The 18,070-nt window shown below is 45.8% G+C and overlaps 1 protein-coding gene across 1 annotated transcript in view; it reads right to left on the bottom strand.

Moving 5' to 3' along the window:
• Nucleotides 1-18,070, bottom strand: part of CACNA1H (calcium voltage-gated channel subunit alpha1 H) — a 255,390-nt gene that overhangs the window by 24,610 nt on the left and 212,710 nt on the right. The window contains exons 23-30 of the mRNA XM_074919769.1: nt 17,197-17,323; nt 14,089-14,214; nt 13,291-13,380; nt 12,233-12,446; nt 4,400-4,551; nt 2,303-2,412; nt 1,016-1,149; nt 371-441 (exon numbers count right to left, since the gene is read on the bottom strand). Of these exons, the coding sequence (XP_074775870.1) occupies nt 371-441; nt 1,016-1,149; nt 2,303-2,412; nt 4,400-4,551; nt 12,233-12,446; nt 13,291-13,380; nt 14,089-14,214; nt 17,197-17,323 (1,024 nt within the window). The remainder of the gene's footprint in view (nt 1-370; nt 442-1,015; nt 1,150-2,302; nt 2,413-4,399; nt 4,552-12,232; nt 12,447-13,290; nt 13,381-14,088; nt 14,215-17,196; nt 17,324-18,070) is intronic.

Here is an 18,070-nt window from a genome sequence, read left to right as displayed (position 1 = left end):
GTCTCACAGAGAAAACTGCTGAGCTGGAAGCTGCCTAATTTCAGTCCTTTCACCAACAGCTTTCTCTGCCTATCTTGGTGTTTCCTGAACTTGCCAGTAAAATCTGTGTTTTAGAAGAGCTCTGCCTACAGCAATTGGCTCTCTGTTAACTCTTTTTCCCTAATCCTCATTTGCCCCTCTAACACACACTGTGTGAGCAGGATGTGCCATGCAAAACTGTCCTACCAAGGCACTGGTGGCAGCAGAAAAACCTGATATCCTCTCCAGGTGGCTTCTACTGCCCACCAGTGGCATAGGGCTGTCCCCAGGCCTGAAAGGCACAGTTCACCAAGGGACACAAACTGGGCATGCATGAAGTCTGGGGGCTTACCTGGGGAAGTGCTTGTACCACTGTGTCCAGGAGAGCTCGCATCCCGGTGGCCATTTTAAGCAGTTTCAGCACTACAATGAGAATCAAATTCTGGTCAACAGGGCTGGGAAATATTTCAAGCAAAACCCACATAGGAAATTTAGCTTCAGATCTCGTAGGGAGGGTTTACATCTCATTCGCCTCTATTCATACAGATGGCAAGCTCACTGCATCCTGGCAGGGCCTGCAGAACACCTGAACATCCTGACTACTTCCCACAGCAATTAAGGACATCAGGAAAACAGACCAAAAGCCAGAAGAACTCCAGCATGCCCTAGGAGGAAAATGAGAGAGTGATGGGGAGACACTTCATCAGTGAAAAGCATCACCTCAAGCTCTGATTCTCCCTTCTCCACCGCTTCTCGCTCTTGTCTGGTATCAGTATAAAAGGTCTGTGATCCCAGGTTTGAATTAGAAACCAATCTAAGATGCCACTGGAAACACCTGTGAAACTCCACTTAGCTTGTCTCAGAATTGACATTTTGCAGCCTTGTCGCCTAACTGTTCTCAAGGCAAACTTAAACAGCAGGACTAGAAGAACAAATGCCCAAACCACTTCCTGATGTGTCTGGAGGGATGGCCGGAGACCTACAGCACAGGCCATACCTCTTGCTATCCTCAGCACCCGCATGATGCGTATTATTGTGGGATTGATGGGCAGTGCAGCATTCATCTCAATCTCCTCCAGCGTGATCCCCACAATTGACAAGAGAACTATGGCCAAATCCAGCTGATTCCACCTAACAGACAAAGAGAGGAAGGACAAAAAAAAAAAAAAAAAAAAAATCATACATGGACAGGGACCCGAAAGTAGAGAATTATCTGTAAATAACAAGCACAAAAAAATCCCAAATGCCTCTCCTCTCTCATATCTGGTCTCATGGTCTTCTAGGTGGTACAAATTCAACTCCCTGCAGTTGGCACAGGCAGCCTCTGAGCCAAGGCTGCTGTAGGCTGTGACAGGGAAGTGTCCCTGCCTACTTCCAGGCCCCCACTGTCCCCCTGCTATCCACTTGGAGCCACTCTCAGGGACGATACACCAGGCTGGAGGGACCTTTGATGTGACACAATACAGCTGCTCCCATGTTATGTCACCTCTCTCTTGAATTACTCCACTTGCATATCTCCATTGATTTTTAGCCTAACACTTGTAGAGGGTCTTCCACACCACCACTAGAAAGACAGTAAGGTGTGAAGAAACTGAGTGTCTTTCCTATGTAATTTCCCTCACAAGTAATACTGCTCATAGCAGCTTCCAACCAACCACTCAGTCAGGACAAATGAGGCAAACAAGCTGATGTGTGGAAAAGGTCCAATCTTACCCTGCTCCCCAGCAAGTCGCCAGACCACAACGTGCTTTCCTACACATTTGCTTCTGGCTAAATGTGAGGCAGAATAAGATAGTGGGTCTCTGCAGCTGGGATCTGAAGGCAGCGGGACTGAACACAACTACCTCTGTCTGCCAAAGGCTTTACAAAGCCAGCAGTCTATCAAAGGACTGGTTTGGACTGCAAAGGAGACTTGCTCTGAGGAACTCTGTGACCTTAGATTGCCAAAACTGCTATTCTGAGGACTGGATTGATGCTAACAGGTTGTTTCTGACCTCTAAGCCGAGCCGGTCAGACCTGGTGTAGAGGCAGATTCTGCAGGAAAGAATGTATCTAGAATTCTGTAAGATTTCCTGAATTCCTTCTGCAAAGCAATACTAGCAGTTCTTAGAATTTTTAGTTCCTGCACTATAAAGTTTGCACCCATGGAGAGACAGCCCTTTGCTCTTCCTTGCACACAGCATGTAGTACAATCATAGTAACACTACATTTACCCAGCATCTGGCTTTAAAACTAGGTCAACACAACTCTATCCCAAATGCACAGGAGTTTAAAATACTCTTACCTGTCCTTAAAGAACCTTCGAAAACCAAATGCCACCAACTTCAAAACTGCCTCAAACACAAAAACTATGGTGAACACATAGTTGCAGTACTTCAGGGCTTCATCCAGGGACTGAAAAGAGAGACACCAGTTAGACCAGCCCCAGCTATCCTTTCCTAAAGTCCCTGCAGAGGGACTAGCAGGCACAAGGGTGGCATAGGCACAGAGATGTAAGAAGTAAAGTCCTAATAGTCTGCAGAGCTCAGTTACAAAACTACACTAAATCACACAGCAAAACTCAAATAAAGGATTAGACACTGATGCAAACAAAAGCCTCATGAGAACTAATACTAGTTGTGCTAAAAATGTCAAGAGCTATCAATCCTCCAACTTCAGTGCACAAATTGTTCAGTCTGGGTCAAAGAGAAAATTTTACCCCTTCTCCATCTAGTAAAGTTTACTTCTTCTGAACTGCCTAGCCTTGGGTAGAATAAAACACTTGATGGATCATTTCTTTATTCCAGCGTGGCAAACCTTAGGACAACGTCTTTGCTTAAAACACTCAGAAAAATAAATAATGGAAATGGATTTAATTTTGCCTTCTTGAAAAATGTTACATCTCTAGAGCTGGGCAAAGTATGTCCATATTTGGTGCAATGTTCACGCTCTCTATAGAGCTGCTCTCGGAAGTCAGGAATCCGCAGAGTTTATACTTTAAGATGATGAGTGTTTATAATGCATTTCATTGGAGCTGGAGGCCAACAATAGCAAAAGAATCTTGCTGGGACCTTAAAATAGATAGTTGCAGAGTGAAACAGCTCTTTGGTTGCGTAGGGATTTGGAGAGAGGAGGGAAGGGGTATTTAGTTAAATATAGTATAGGTCTCTTACAGCTAGAAAATGACAATAATCAGCATCAAAACAGACACAACTGGAAATAAAATGCAATAGAGGATTCTGCAAAGCAATGTCTGCTTTGTTCACAGAGGAAGCCTCAGGCCACAGGAAAGCTCTCCTCATCACATTTGTGTGATGACTGCTTTGTTGACCCCAGATATGTGGGATGATCATGCACTGAATTTTTGGGAACAAGAGCTGAAAATGTTTTAGATGTTGGCATTCCTCAGTGCACTACTATAACTATTTTTGTTCTAGTGCCTAAAATAAAATGGCAACTTAAAAGAATGTGGGACAATTTACTATTCCATCTCAAGCACACTGCCTGAGCCTGAATTCTCATATAATTGGTGATGTTTTACATTCAGATTTAAAGCACTGTGTTCTACATGAACATAAAACAAGTATAAATAAGACCTAATCTGTATAAATAACATTTGCATGCAAAACAATGGCTGTTATGCAAAGGAATTATGGGGGCAGAACAGCACACAGTCAGCTGGCGTAAAACACACAGGCGTTACCCTGTGGCTTGGTGCCCTCTGGCTTAGCTTCCAGGAGGCATTTGCAGGTTACCTGGCAGATCATGCACTACTAGAAAAGTAAACACTGAGCCTACAGCTCTGTGAATGATAATGCAATGGAAGATTAATATATGTGGCAAATGGACTGTATGATTTATGCCAAGGGTGTTCTTGGGAAAGAATGATTTTATGATACATAAAGAAAAAAAAGGGTTGTAGTTAAAAGTTGGTTTATTCTAAATTCATTGAGGAAAAGAAACGTTGCTCTGCATGCATTAACTTCATGTTTGTATCTGTTAGTGGAATGTTCTAAAACTCTGGACTGTTTTACAGTTTAAGAGTCAGTCATGTCTGGGATCAGGAGAGGAAATATTTGGACTGGTCTTTTCCTAGTAAAAATTCACTTCACTCTCCATTAGCCTTATTCTCTGTCTTTTTTACACAAAAGCAGGACAATCAAGCTTTTGGTCGAGGCAAGCGACTCATGAATGACAGAGCTGGCCTAGAGTTAGACGGGTTGTGATGCTGAGTCTGGAGCTGCTGAGGCTTTCAAACACCAGTGAATGGTTCCAGGGAAGCAGGGCTAGCTGCAGACCTCACTGGTCAACAGCATCCCAAGGGAACAGGGTACAGTTCTCAGGTCCTCTGCTACACCACGCTGCTGTGTTTCACAGCCAACACATTGATGGGTGACTTTACCTTTGGCTGGTTGTAGTGCTCCATTGACATAGTGATGACATTGACCCCAATGATGAACGTGATGAAGAGGTCGAGATAGTGGCTGGTGCAGAGGGTATGAATGTACTTCCGTGCCGGGGAATAGTCAGCGTAGTAAGGCCTGCGCTGGGCTTCTGCAGGAAAAAACAAAGAAAGGCAACGCAGTGAACGCAAGCCCTGCTGCATGGTTGGCAGCCATCATAACACGGCCTGTGGGTCGTGTCTTACACATGCCCAGATTCAGCCCGTGGGAGAGCTGATTCAAGCAAGCCATGTGAAATGGCCAAATGCTTCTACCTAGAACCTTCAAGAACCGCAGTGGGGTTATCAGGCTCGGCCAAACCTCTTGTGCCTGCAGAAGGGACCTCCACAGCTTTGACAACCAGGCCTGTTTTTCTCCCAAGTGGTCTGTTCTTACTGCTCTTCTCTCAGGCTAGAGGACAGACAACATTTTCACTTAATGGGACTCTTGTCACAAACCAGAAAGGGCAAGAAGAAGGATGGAAATGTGACCCAAAGCCAAGAGAGAAGCTTCAAACCCAGCAAAGCTTCAACTCCAGTTTAGACAAAAGGCTTAAGATAAGTCTCATTGGTCTGAACTCTGATATATAACTCTCCTAATCCTGCTGATGTCAGGAATGTTCCACTAAGAGAAGAACATAACCTGAACTTAGCTTCTGTGAGAGAAGGCTTTTGGTGCATTTTAAATGTCTAAAGAAAACATAGTGATGCTTGTGGCAAAGAAGGACACATGCGTGAGGGTTAGTAGCACATGGGAGAGCATCAACAGCAGTGGAGCTTGGCATTTGTCTCTGGTCAAAGCTCCTCTGGAAATATAAACAATTGCAAGGGCATGGTTGCATCTAAAAAGTCATTCAGGCTATGAGCACATGAATTTTATACTTCTGTCTCTGGTCATGACTCCTCCTTTCTTCTCTTTGAAATGGGGAAATTTCTGCACATGACCAAGTTCCCAGGGCTGTTCCAAGGAGAGTGTTTGGACACTGCCCCGCAACAGAGTTGTATTTACTGCATGTGTCTCTCTTAAATTAGACTGTGACCACAAGATGGCTGTGGGCACTCAGATGGAGTCAATTTTTTTTCAAACTTAAGAAATGTAAATATTCAAAGAGTGTACTTAAGGCCAAAGTCAGCATTACCGTAGATTTTGCAAGTGGAAGAGACATGTTAGGTCATACTAAGTCAGGACAGTATTGTTCTTAACAGAGGGGGTTTTTTGCAAATGCTTCAGCAAATTCAGCTTTAAATGCATGAGGAGCTGGGAAAAAAAAGAGTTGCTTCACCTTAAAAATCAGGAGGGAAATAAGTTCAAAAGTACTCTGTGGCCTCCTGAAATACATCTTCCACTCCTCTTCTTTTGCTAATATCTTTCAGATGGAGTGACTCTTGAAATGCGGTGTGGTTTTTGTTTTTTTTTTTTTGTAGTGCAACTGATGCCAGATTAGAGTCCAAAACCCCAAAATAAATTGGATAAAGGGAAACCGAATCTGTTACTCTCTTTCAACTACTATTTCTTCTGGTACTTAAAAGTGGAGTGGAGGCATTTGAAAAACATTTCCTTCTGACCAGGGTCACCTAGACTTATTTTTTCTGCTAATGGGTGTGGAAAAACAAGATGAAAGCAAGGACAATTGTTTTTCAATACATTTTTCTGTTGCTTTCATGTGCTTTAGTCCTACCAGTCATCTTGGACTGGTAAGGCTGTCTTTGATACTGAGCTCCGAAAATCTTCCGGTGTGCCTAAAAAATAATAACAACATTGCAGTGCAATATTTATTTAAGTCTGTACAATTTGCTTTCATGTGCATTTAGGATTATGAAATACTTTAAAAAAAAAAAAATCTTCTTGGGAATGAAAAAAAATCAGCTTGTAGGGAGGTCTGAGATTACTCCAAATAGTTAAGCATCCATTAAGGGACTATTTATTAATGACTAATCATTGATTAATGGATTTCAGAACACCACTTGCAGAGTTGGGCAGTGTGTGAACACACTGGCTAGTCTGTACATCTGTCAGTGCTCAGCACTGACTATGCCTGGTCAACTGGTTGCTCAGGAAACTTGGGACAGGTTTAACTTGACTTGGGATGAGGGAGCTCTAGGAAATGCCCCACTCATTTAGGATGCACTACACTCCTGAAGCCATGTTAACAGATGAAAAAGAAACTTCTGCGGGGACACATACATGGACAGTCTGGGATAAATTTGGCAACATTTTGAAAGACATGCAACGACACTGCCATGCTCAGTGCAGCAACCATGCAATGTCCATTAGAGGAGATACTGCTCATGCGAGGCTGACGGTAGTGACAGGGGGGCGCAGGAAGGACAGGCCAGCTTCTGCTCTTGGCAATGCTGGTGTTGGGTCAGGACAATCCCATGAAGGCAGAGGGTTTGCAGCAGGGTGAAAGCAGTGAGAAATCAGCCACACAGCTTCACTGCAGCTCTGACCCCCTCTGAGCAGGAGGGAGGCTGCGTTTCAGAGCTCCAAGGCCCCCAGCTCTGCTGGGTCACTGTTCGTTCCCACTCCCTTTAGGAACAGAAGTTTTACTTCAGTCAACAGCACAGCAAGTGGTTCTGGCCTCCCTTCAGTTCGGACACATGTTTTTACCTCTTAGTGAGAATATACTATGTTATTCTCCCTAGTTTTGGTCTAAGTGTTCACAGCACATATGTATTGCTATAGCCTGCTCAACCAGAGACGTGGTGTCTGCAGGAAAACCTGCGTGAGGAGAACCATGGACCATGGGGATGTGGGCACAGCAAATGGGAGATCTAATGCATCATTAATTACAGTAGGCAAAACGCAACCTGTGCCTGGTTTCTCCAGGGAAATGGTTTCTGGTATGAGACTCCAACCAGCCAACTAGCAGACTTGTATCAGACACAGACAAATATCCCTTCAGCTGCAGCTGACGGTTTGAATTGGAGGAAATGCAGGAGGGAAAGGAGAAACCATCAAACATATGCAAAAGGAAAACCACAGTCCTTTCTCGACCCCACTTCTAGATGTTGGCTAATGTTTGAATTTCACCTCTCTGCAGAGTATTTAAACTTCTTTGCTTGTGATTCTGCTGATGTGAAAATTAATGAAGCACTGTCTCCTAGCTTAAAAGCATTTAGGTTGGCATTACAATTGCTAGCTACAGCTCCTCCATTATTCTCCTCTGCATGAAACATTAGAAAGCCCTAATGGGTTTATATGCATGCTTGGCACAAAGTAGCTCTATACCTGCAGCTGCCTGGAAAAATAAGCAAGATCATTTGATAATTCCCTAGCTGGAAATACTAAACACTCAGATATGTGGTGCCCAAAATTTTAGTTACAGCTCAAATGTTTCTGCTGAATAGAGAGATGGTTGTGGCACTGAGAGGATGGACTAATTTAAATACCACTGTGTGCTGCCCACGATCGCTCACCCCTAGAGAGAAAGGTTTACAGTCAGTGCTTTGAAAGGCATCTCTGCTGAGTCTTAAAAGAAAACTGGCCTCTTCCTTCTACAGTGCCCAGACACTGAGCTCTGTGTTGGGAAATGCCTCAAGGGGAACACGGCTGTGGCCACACTTCTCTTGTACCGAGTGGAAATCAGGAAAAAGCATTTCCTTTTCCAAGTTCTCAGTTTTTGGGGTCTTCCCAAGGACTAGCGACTTGGTTACACTACTGAAAGGCACTCTCTGCTCCCCAGCTCTGGGCTCCCTAGGCTGTTAGGCATTTCCAGCTTTCCCAGAGTTGCCTGCAGTGCTTTCGGTACACAGTGTCACCCACTCCCCGCTCGCAGCCTTTGAAGCTCAGAGCACTGCCTGCGTTTGACCTGACCTCACGCTCTGCTCACTGGGCCAACAGCTGCTGGCTTCATGGCAGATATGGGCGGGTTGGATTTGGCCCTATATCCTGAACACAGAGGAGATCAAGCCAATCCATGTGGTTTTAATTGAAAACTTTAATCTGGGGAGGCTGGTTTTGGTCTGTGTCTTCTGAGAACCTCATTAAAAGGTTAGGAGCTGCAGGATTATTAAATTACACTACACTTATTTACATAGTAGATATAGTGGATGGAGATAGTGACTGTGTTAGAAAAATATTCTAGTTTATCTTGAAGTTCTACCTTCACATGAAAAAGTATGCTGGGCAGTTCTGTCTTTAAAACCACATCAAATGCATTTCTATGGTGTATTCAACCCCCTGCCCTCTTTTCTCTTGTGAGCAGAGTTAACTGTCAAACCCAGGGCCTTCTTTCAGGGCTGGCCCTGGTCTCAGCTAAATTTATTGCAGCCCAGTCATGAAGGCTGGGCCTTAAGGCTGCTGCTGCTGCTGTCATGGTGGCAAGCGCCTTGCTGATACGTTGGGCCCAAGAGTTCCATTGCTGGTGCCTTGAGGGATGCTTGTCACAGCAGCAGAGAGAGTCAAGGCATGATGACAAGGGTGTGGGGTGCCACCCTGTGCCAGTCCCTTCATCGCAGTGGCTCTCAGTTGGGGAACAAGAATCTTTTTGGAAAGGTCTGAGGTAGTGTCTGATAGCAGAGATGTGGGCTGAGATGGACCTTCCTGCTGGACTCCTGAGAGGCCTAAAAAGTACCCCCAGACAGATATGTAATGATTCCTCACCCCACCTGCATGAGGTCTGATAAGGAGCTGTGTCCTGCTGCAGGGCTGTGTCCTCCACGGAGCAATCCCTCTGCCAGGCTCACAGCTCTGCATGCAGGGTCCAAATCCTGGACCCAGGCTGCAGAGCCTGGGATTCGTACCCAGGGCCTGCTTGGATGGGACTGTCCAGACATAAACTGAGGCTAACCCATTTCTAGGCCTGAGCCCAAGCCTACTACAGCTCAACAGTGTGTTTCTGTGTGTATAGGTACCTACAGATGCTCAAAGACCTCAATACACAGAAACACACATGGGGTTGCTGCACACAGAGGACATTACAGACAGGAGACAAAGACAAGATGCCAAGCAGACAAGGCAAGTCCAGATGGATGGGCGTTGCTCAAACAGTAAGTACATCTGTTAGCTGTGCTGGATTTTACTCTTGTTAGCAGCCCTAATTCTTCCTCCTCTTTTGGTTTCTTCAGGTCAAAGACTAGAAATGGCAGCTGAAAGAAAAACAGGGCTCTCTGCTAGACTTCCCAACATAGGCTCCTTGCTTCTCCGCAGAACTGCTGGTCTTGTGTGCCCATCCTGCCCCGTGGCGCCTGGCCTCTCACCCGCTCCTCTGTGTGGGTGAGACACATAGCACTGGGGTGAGTGGAAAGCTGGCCAGCCCGCTGTCACCGTGCAGCATCCCACGCCTGCATGTGCACACAGACCCTCCCTCCCCCACAGACTCTGCCATGCACGGCACCAACCACATCTCACATCTTTCTGAGTCTGCCACATTTTTTTCACCAAATCCATCATCTTCTAAATTACCCAGGAGGTGAAAACTCCTCCCATTTAAATTTTTTTAAAAATCATCCATTAAAATGTAAACAGTAATCTTTCAAAATGTGTATCAGGTATTTGATTTCACCTTGACAACTCAAATTTGGATGCCAAGCTGTCCCTGCTGAACAGAGGCAGGTAGATCTCAGAGCCAGACACTCTGAGGTCACCTCCTGGAAGCCCAGCACATGGCCAAACGTTTAGCCTCTCAGTTGCTATATTGGACTTGATCGCCTTCCAGAAAGCTGTCCTCCTCCCTGCTCACGCTCAGTGAAATGTTACAACCCACAACTGTGCAATGCCTAAGTCTGCCATCTGAAATATCTCCTTGACTCTATCCTTCGAGATAACTGGATAAAGAGGGGCAATATAACAGTGTCCATCACTTTGACAGGGACTGGCTCTTTTTGGTGTCTAAGCAGCAAGCCACAGACAGGTTTGTAATAAGATTTATTTACTAATCAGGAACAGCAACTGGCTGTGGTTAAGCTATCCCTTCTTACCTGTTCCCCAGTCTATTTTCTCTAAGGATGCTTAATGTTCTTTGTAAATATGCTTATTGTTAACTTTTAAGTTTATCTGAATGTCTTCTTGGATCAGCACACTGGGGCAGAAATACTGCACAAGCAGAAGGACTCTTAAGTGCCTGAAACCGATTTTTCTTACTGTGCTGGAAATGCTGCCTTCAGGATTTCCACTTTTAATCCTAGCTGGAACCTCAAATTCAAAAACCAAAATGGGAAAAGGGAAATGAAATTGCATTTGAACTCTTCTAAATCTCTGAAGAGATTCAACGTCAGTTTGAGGCTGGCTAGTTTGATCTAGATTTCATTTTAATCCAGCTACTTCACTCACAACTAGCTAAAATGAAATGGGCTTGGCCTTCACTGTGGTGTCAGGTCAGTCTGTTGTTAAGGCCCTGTGGTGACCATGGTGCAGACATTTAGTGCTGCGGTCTCCCACGGCTCTAATGAAGTAGACAGTAAGAGCAGGAGAGGAGCTGCAAGAGATATAGCTGCTTGCCTTCTGTCTCAAGTGTGCAGGGATGGAGGAAATTGGCTGGGGTTCCTACTACCAAAGCCTCTGACTGCTACATGCATAGAGCCAGACAAAAGACTATTCGATCTAACTGCAGTTTTCCCAGCTGAAAATGGATACCTATGGCTTGACGTTTGGGAGACAACTAGCTATTTGTCACAAAGAGGTATCAGGTCCTTACAGGAGATTACACTGGGCAGCACAGTACTAGACAAAGAGCCACAGGACTGCTGCAGCAAGCAGGGCCAGAAGCACTCAAACCTTATTCCTGACTAAGCTCATCTTTGATTGCAGTGGCCAAGCTGTATTCTCTCATTTACTTCTAAAAAATGCTTGCCAGCATCTAATGCAGGCTATCTCTGTTCACAGAAACTGGCTGGGAAGTTGGTGTGGCTGGTTTCCTGGCAGTTTCCTTGGGAATACCCAGCAGATATTATAGGCAGCTTGTCCCTGACAGAGCCTGCCAAGGAGCAGTGAAGGTGAGAATTATTACATAAGAACCCCTGGGAAGGAGATAAGGAAAGAAGCAGAAGCTCAGGTGTTTTTCTGCTCTGGCTTGATAGTGACTACTAGATCCACTCAGAAGCAGATATCAGCTAAAGGCCTTCTGTTGCACTCTAATAGCCCTGTGTGTATTGGCCAGTATATGGCCAGTATTTCCATATTGACTATTTGCAAGGACAAACCAAGTCCCAGCACATTGCTCAGCAGTGAAGGGCTCCCCCAGCCTCTGATGAGGCAAGCATCTCTTGTAATGGACATCTTCCAGAGAAGAATTTTCTGGAAGCCCCATCTTGGGGCTCCATTCCTCTCCCCAGGGCTGTCAGTTCGTTCATGTCCTCATGCAGCATGTTTGTGGCATGCGGGGCCATGCGCTAGGACTCTAAAAAGCATCACAATTATTTTGTCTGAGAAAAGAATTAATAAATCAAACCATCACCATCATCAGATGCAAGCGGCACATTAAGCCATGGGGCTACTCTTGGGACTGGCCTTCACACACACAATAAGCATTGCAGCTGTTTACTGCGTCCCTCAGTCACACCACGAGCTCCTGCTTGGTGTTTCGGACACCTGTGCCTTGCAGAGTGTGACAGAGGACTCTGCTTGGAGGAGGATTTTCTCCCCAGCCAAGTAAACAGGTAATGCTTTACATCAGGCTTGTAGAGGACAATTCCAGGGTGTTGGCAACCCAAGACTTAAGGTACCGCCAAAGAGGTAACGAAGCAAAACAGCCTCTTGAATCCCATGGAAACAAAACCAAAGGAAAATGAAAGTCTTGCTTTGGGAGCAGGCAGGGCTCAGAAAGATTTTGGTTTGTAACGCAGTCTACCGACCAGACAGGTATATCTCCTTACTCCTGCGCTTTTTCTCCAAGCGTCTCAGCCGCTTCTCCTCCCGCCGCCGGGCCTCCTCTGCCTCCTGGTGCTGTCGGCACTTGTGAAAGTTCTCCACCACCACCCCCACAAACATGTTGAGCACGAAGAAGCTGACGATGAGCAGGAAGGAGATGAAGTAGAGAAGCATCCAAGGGTTATGGTTCTGGATGGGCTGGTGAGGTGGGGAATTAAAAAACAAGAGAGAAGTGGCACAGATAAGATGTGTGTAAGCCAGGATGTTGGGCATTCTGTCACAAGAAGACAGCACTGTACACTTTTGTGGGAAGGAGGAGAGGGTTGGGAGGAGTTAGGAGATTTTTCCCAAAACAGTTTCTTCTCATTCATTTTCTCACTGACTAGAATTTTACTTCTGCTGTGAAACCCACCCTAGCCTCCACAATTTGGCTTACAGGATTTAATTACTTTGGCACTTATTTCATACAGCCTAAAATAAATCTCAGTGGAAGTGCATCATCCCACCTGCAAGATCATTTTAGTCAAAAATAGGCTCCAGCTTATTTTTTGAGACTTATGCTCATGGTTAATGTTTCTCAGTTGTTACAGGATCTTCAGAAGCAGGAGAAAATTTAAGTGTGAAGTGTTACTGTAGCTACGATAGGGTATTACTCATCTAAGACTCTTGACTTTCCTTTGCAAATGCCACGTAGCACACAAACTTAATGTCTCTTTCACAACATTGCTGGTTGCTTCCCATCTTGTGAGAGTTTGCTCATATTTATCACACCTTCCATGAAGCTGCAGTGCAATGGCATGCATGGCCCTCCTCAGGTACCTAATCATGCTAAAAGCTCCATCAGTGCTTGTTTGTGTACTACACGGGGCGCAGCCACTGTAAAAGCTACTCAGCGGAGAAGGGAGAACCTTGGCAGCCCAGTGGGCAGTTGGGACCTCAAGGGGGTCCTGTAGCTCTGCTCCTTCCTGGGACTTCAAAACCACCAGTCACCCAGGCATGAGACTTCTGAGAGTGACACATGTAGCCTGGGCAGTACATTTACCTGTTGGTCAATACCCACGGCATCCAAACCGTCATACATGATATTCACCCAACCATCTTTGGAGGAGAGGACAAACAAGGACATGAGGGCCTATAAGCAAACAAACAAACAGGAAAGATTGGTCTTGCACTTTAGTCCTCAGAAAAGAAACTAACAACAGACAGTGCTCAGCAAAACCAATCCACAGCTCACAACACATCATCTTGCCCAGAGCTGGTGGAGAAATGCAACATATTGTGGCTTGCTTTTACCTATTTCTGTATCTGGCTTAAAAGTGAGCAAACTATAGTCAGTAGTACTCCTTTTCCCTCACATATAGGCTTACTTTTGCTCAGACACATCAGGCTTTCTCATCACCAAAGCATGATTAAAATCAGTGTCAGGCTGGCACAATGTCATGGGGTTTTAAAAAGCAGTAATACACCCCAGCTCCTACTATGGGCTGTCTTGCTTCTTGGTCAGTATAAAGGACCTTATTTTTTTCATTTGCAAACAGAACAGCTAGAAGTCAAGAGATTAAAAGTGACAGCTGAGGTCCATACATGAGGGACTACATGCAAAAGCAGTGTCTTTAAGTCAGTGCTGTCCTACAAACAAGGAATTGTATAACCCTAGGAAGTCTGGCTGCAAGAGATCAAGAGGTGACCTGATCCATGAGGGTTGCTTCTGACAGATGAATGCCTACATTGTTCTTCTAAACTTGCTATGCTGGAGGTTCCACACGCTCTTCAAGGAACGCATTTTAAGTGCTCATCGTTTAAAAACTGGTACAGAAAATCCCTGCAATGAGGACTTTACCTGTCCCAAATTGTCAAAATTGTACTTCCGCCGAACCCACTTGTAGCGTGCGTTAGTGCAGTCAGCCTTCGTAGTGATGTTTTTTATATCAGGACCATCACAGTAGTAGAACTTGCCTTTAAAAAGCTGTATTTGAGAAGCAACAAAAAAAGAAAAAACAAAGAAGCAGCTTTGAAAAGTCTGTCCCCTGATTTATCTTTCTTCCCCCCAGCAGAGTTGCTTACCAAGTTCAAATACATAGAACAGAATCACAGAATCATTTTGGTTGGAAAGGACCTTTAAGACTGAGTCCAACCATTAACCTAACACTGGCAAGTCCACCACTAAACCAGGTCCCTAAGCACCATGTCTACATGTCTTCTAAATACCTGCAGGGATGGTGACTCCACCACTCCCCTGGGTAGCCTGTTGCAATGTTTGACAACCCTTTTGGTGAAGAAATTTTTCTGAATATCCAATCTAAGCCTCCCCTGGTGCAACCTCTTGTCCTGTTGCTTGTTACCTGGGAGAAGAGACTGACACCCATCTCACTACAGCCTCTTTTCAGGTAGTTGTAGAGAGTGGTAAGGTCTCCTCTGAGACTCCTCTTCTCCAGACTGAACAACCCCAGTTCCCTCAGCTGCTCCTCACAGGATTTGTGCTCCAGACCCTTCACCAGCTTCATTGCACTTCTTTGGACATGCTCCATCACCTCAATGTCTTGTGTGCCCTAGTCCTGCTGGCCACACTCTGATACAAGCCAGGATGCTATTTGCCTCTTGGCCACCTGGGCACACTGCTGGCTCATATTCAGGTGGCTGTTGACCAACACTCCAGGTGCTTTTCTGCCAGGCAGCTTTCCAGCCACTCTTCCCCAAGCCTGTAGCGTTGCGTGGGGATGTTATGACCCAAGTGCAAGACACCACCCAACTTGGTCGTATCTGCAAGATTAATGGTCTCCTCGTCCAGATGGTTGATAAAGATATTAAACAGAAATGGTTCCAGTACCGAGCCCTGGGGAATACCTCTTGTGACCAGCTTCCAACTGGACTTAACTCCATTCACCACAACTCTTTGGGTTTGGCCATCCAGTCAGTTTTTTATCCAGTGAAGAGTACACCCATCCAAGCCACGAGCAGCCAGTTTCTCCAGGAGAATGCTGTGGGTAACTGTGACAAAGGCTTTACTAAAGTCCAGGTAAACAACATTCACAGCCTCTCCCTCCCTCATCCACTAAGCAGGTCACCTTGTCATGGAAGATCAGGTTAGTCAAGCAGAACCCGCCTTTCATAAACCCTTGCTGACTGGGCCTGATTGCCTGGTTGTCCTGTATGTGCCACGTGATGACACTCAAGATGATCTTCTCCATAACCTTCTCTGGCACCAAGGTCAGGCTGACAGGCCTGCAGTTCCCCAGATCCTCCTTCTGGTCTATCTTATAGATGGGTGTCACATTTGCTAACCTCCAGTCAACTGGGACCTCCCTCCTACCAGTGGCCTGTTCCTTCTTCCAAAGGTCATAAACAATCTTTTTTTTCCTGAGTTCCAGTCAAAACTCTCCGTTCAGCCAGGCTGGTCTTCTTTCCTGTCCAGCCTTCCTGGACTCCTTTGCCTTTTGGGACCACCTCTCAAGGGACTCTGTCAACCAGTGTCCTGAACAGGCCAATGTCCGTCCTTTGGCAGTCAATAACCCATGTCTTTGCTGTCACATGGCTCTCCATCCCCTACCTCCACTGAGATGGCAGACGGAAGGACCTTGCTAGCACACCATCCCTCAAACACTGGCATGCTGCCTCCAGGCTTCTCTAGTGAACCTGTTTTTATCCCTTCCCCCATTCAAATCTAGTTTAAAACTCTTTCAGTGAGCCCGCTAGCTCCTGCAGAAAGATCCTTTTCCTCCTTTGAGACGTCTGTCACCAGGATGCCTGCCATTGTGTAGAATGACCCATGATCAAAAACCCCCAAATTTTGCTGGTAACACCAGGCTTGAAGCCACATATTGATCTGCTGGCTCTTCTTTTTTCTTCCTTCATCATTCCCGGCAACTGGAAGGATAGAGAAGAATACCACTTGTGCTCCTGAGCCCTTAACCAGTCATCCCAATCTCCCAAGAGATACTTATCTCTTGATTTCCCTTGGACTTCTAGTTGCATCTTTATCGCTGCCTACCTGAAAGATCAATAATGGATAGTAATCTGAGGGCTGTACCAGGGTAGGAAGCTTTCCCTTCACATCTTTAATGCGGGCCCCAAGGAAGCAGCAGACTTCTCTAAGAAGTGGGCCTGGTCTGCATACTGGGCCTCTGTTCCCCTCAGGAGACTCTCTATGACAACAAGAAGTCTTTTTTTCTTTATGGAAGCGGTTTTGACACAAGGCATAGACCGATTTAACCTTGGTGACCCTTCCAAGCTAGATAAGCTGTTGTCCTCATCATTGTCCAGTTCCACTTGCAGAGCCTCACACCTATTTTGTAAGGGCACCTGGGAAGGTGGGGTGGCCTCAGAGGAAACGCGCCTGCTACTCCGGGCAAGAACTTGTTGCCATTTTCCCCTATTCCTTGAGTCACTGCGTTCAGTCAGCTGGAGAGAGGACAGGGAATCCTCCGTGTCGTGTGTCCTGTCTGCCTGTCAGGCCTTGCAGCTCGGATACCTGTCTTAACACACACGGCAGGAAAATACCTCTAGTGAAACTTCAGGCCCTGAGACGTTGTTGTGTATTGCCTCAGACACAGAAGGAAGGTGATGCTGCAGGCCTGCCCTGCCTTGTTCAGAGGATGACCATCTCCCCTCTGAGGAAGAGATATTAAATACATCCTAGAACATAAAGCCAGGAGGGATCTTGGGAATTTGTCTTTTCCTTCTCCTACCCTCAGGCAGGCTTAGTTGGTGCTGTGTTGTTCATCAGGGAGGTCTACTCTTCTAATCCTGAGGACCTTCTAATGAGCAGATGCTGACCCCAACCCAGAGCACGTCTTTTAGGGCCTGGCTCTTCTCCCACAACATCCAACTGAAATTTTCCTTTGGAGACGCTTAAGCTTATTACTTCCACCTTAACCCCAGGTGGTGAGAAAAACAGCTTCTCTCTTGCAGCAGTCACTTACAGATGGCCATAGTGAGGGAAATACTCTACCTGGACCCCTAAAATTCCAAAGATAATGAAGAAAGCACAGCAGATGAGAACAATATTCCCAATAGGCCTCAAGGAGGAGATCAAGGTTTCTACCACCAGCTTCAGACCTGGGGCTCTGCTGATGACTCTGGAAAAAATGGCAAAACAATAAAGCTTTTAATTTTTATGCATGCCCTGTTATTATATGGTTGCTTTTCCTCCTTGGCTTGGGCTGCAGTAAAGCTAACACAACCCTCCTCTACCTGCAGGCAGCATTCAGAGATGATTAGTGACTTATCTGGACAACCAGAACACTCGCAGTCACATTAGATGGAATTAAAAAAGCGTAAAGACACTCTGTCAGCAGGGGGTTGGGCAATTGCTTACTAGTAACAGTGAGGTGGGAATAATCTCTATGGGCAGAATATCACAGAGGTTCCCACTACAGGGCTATTTGTACCTCAGACCAGGGAGCTGACGCCCTCTGAGGTCTCTCCAAGCAGAAGGGCACACACCAGGCAGGAGCCTGCTTCCTAACACAACACATGTAAACAGCTTCACAGTGGTACTAGAGAGCATGTCTTCTCCTCTTTCTACAGGCATAAGAGCTCACCCGCCCTGCTGGCCTGGGCCCCATGACAACTTTTCAAACAAAGCAATTTCAATCTGTTTCCTAATTAGTTCCTGAACTGACTCTCAGCTAACAGGAACTTGTGATCAACAGCTCCACAGCCAAAGGGTCATCCCATTAAAGAGCAACTTGCTTGCTTGCTGGCTGTGAGAGGCCAGGCATGCTCTAAGCACAGCCTGAAACAGGTTTTAGGTGTTATGGAGAACAAGTGTTTGGCTTTCCTATATGAGTGCTTGGAGAATGGCTCTCCCATGGGTGCCTGAA

The sequence above is a fragment of the Athene noctua genome, chromosome 15 (genome assembly GCF_965140245.1).
Source record: "Athene noctua chromosome 15, bAthNoc1.hap1.1, whole genome shotgun sequence".
NCBI classification, from domain to species: Eukaryota; Metazoa; Chordata; class Aves; order Strigiformes; family Strigidae; genus Athene; species Athene noctua.
The sequence above is the reverse complement of the archived record's forward strand: the minus strand, read 5'-3'. Positions and strand labels throughout refer to the sequence as shown.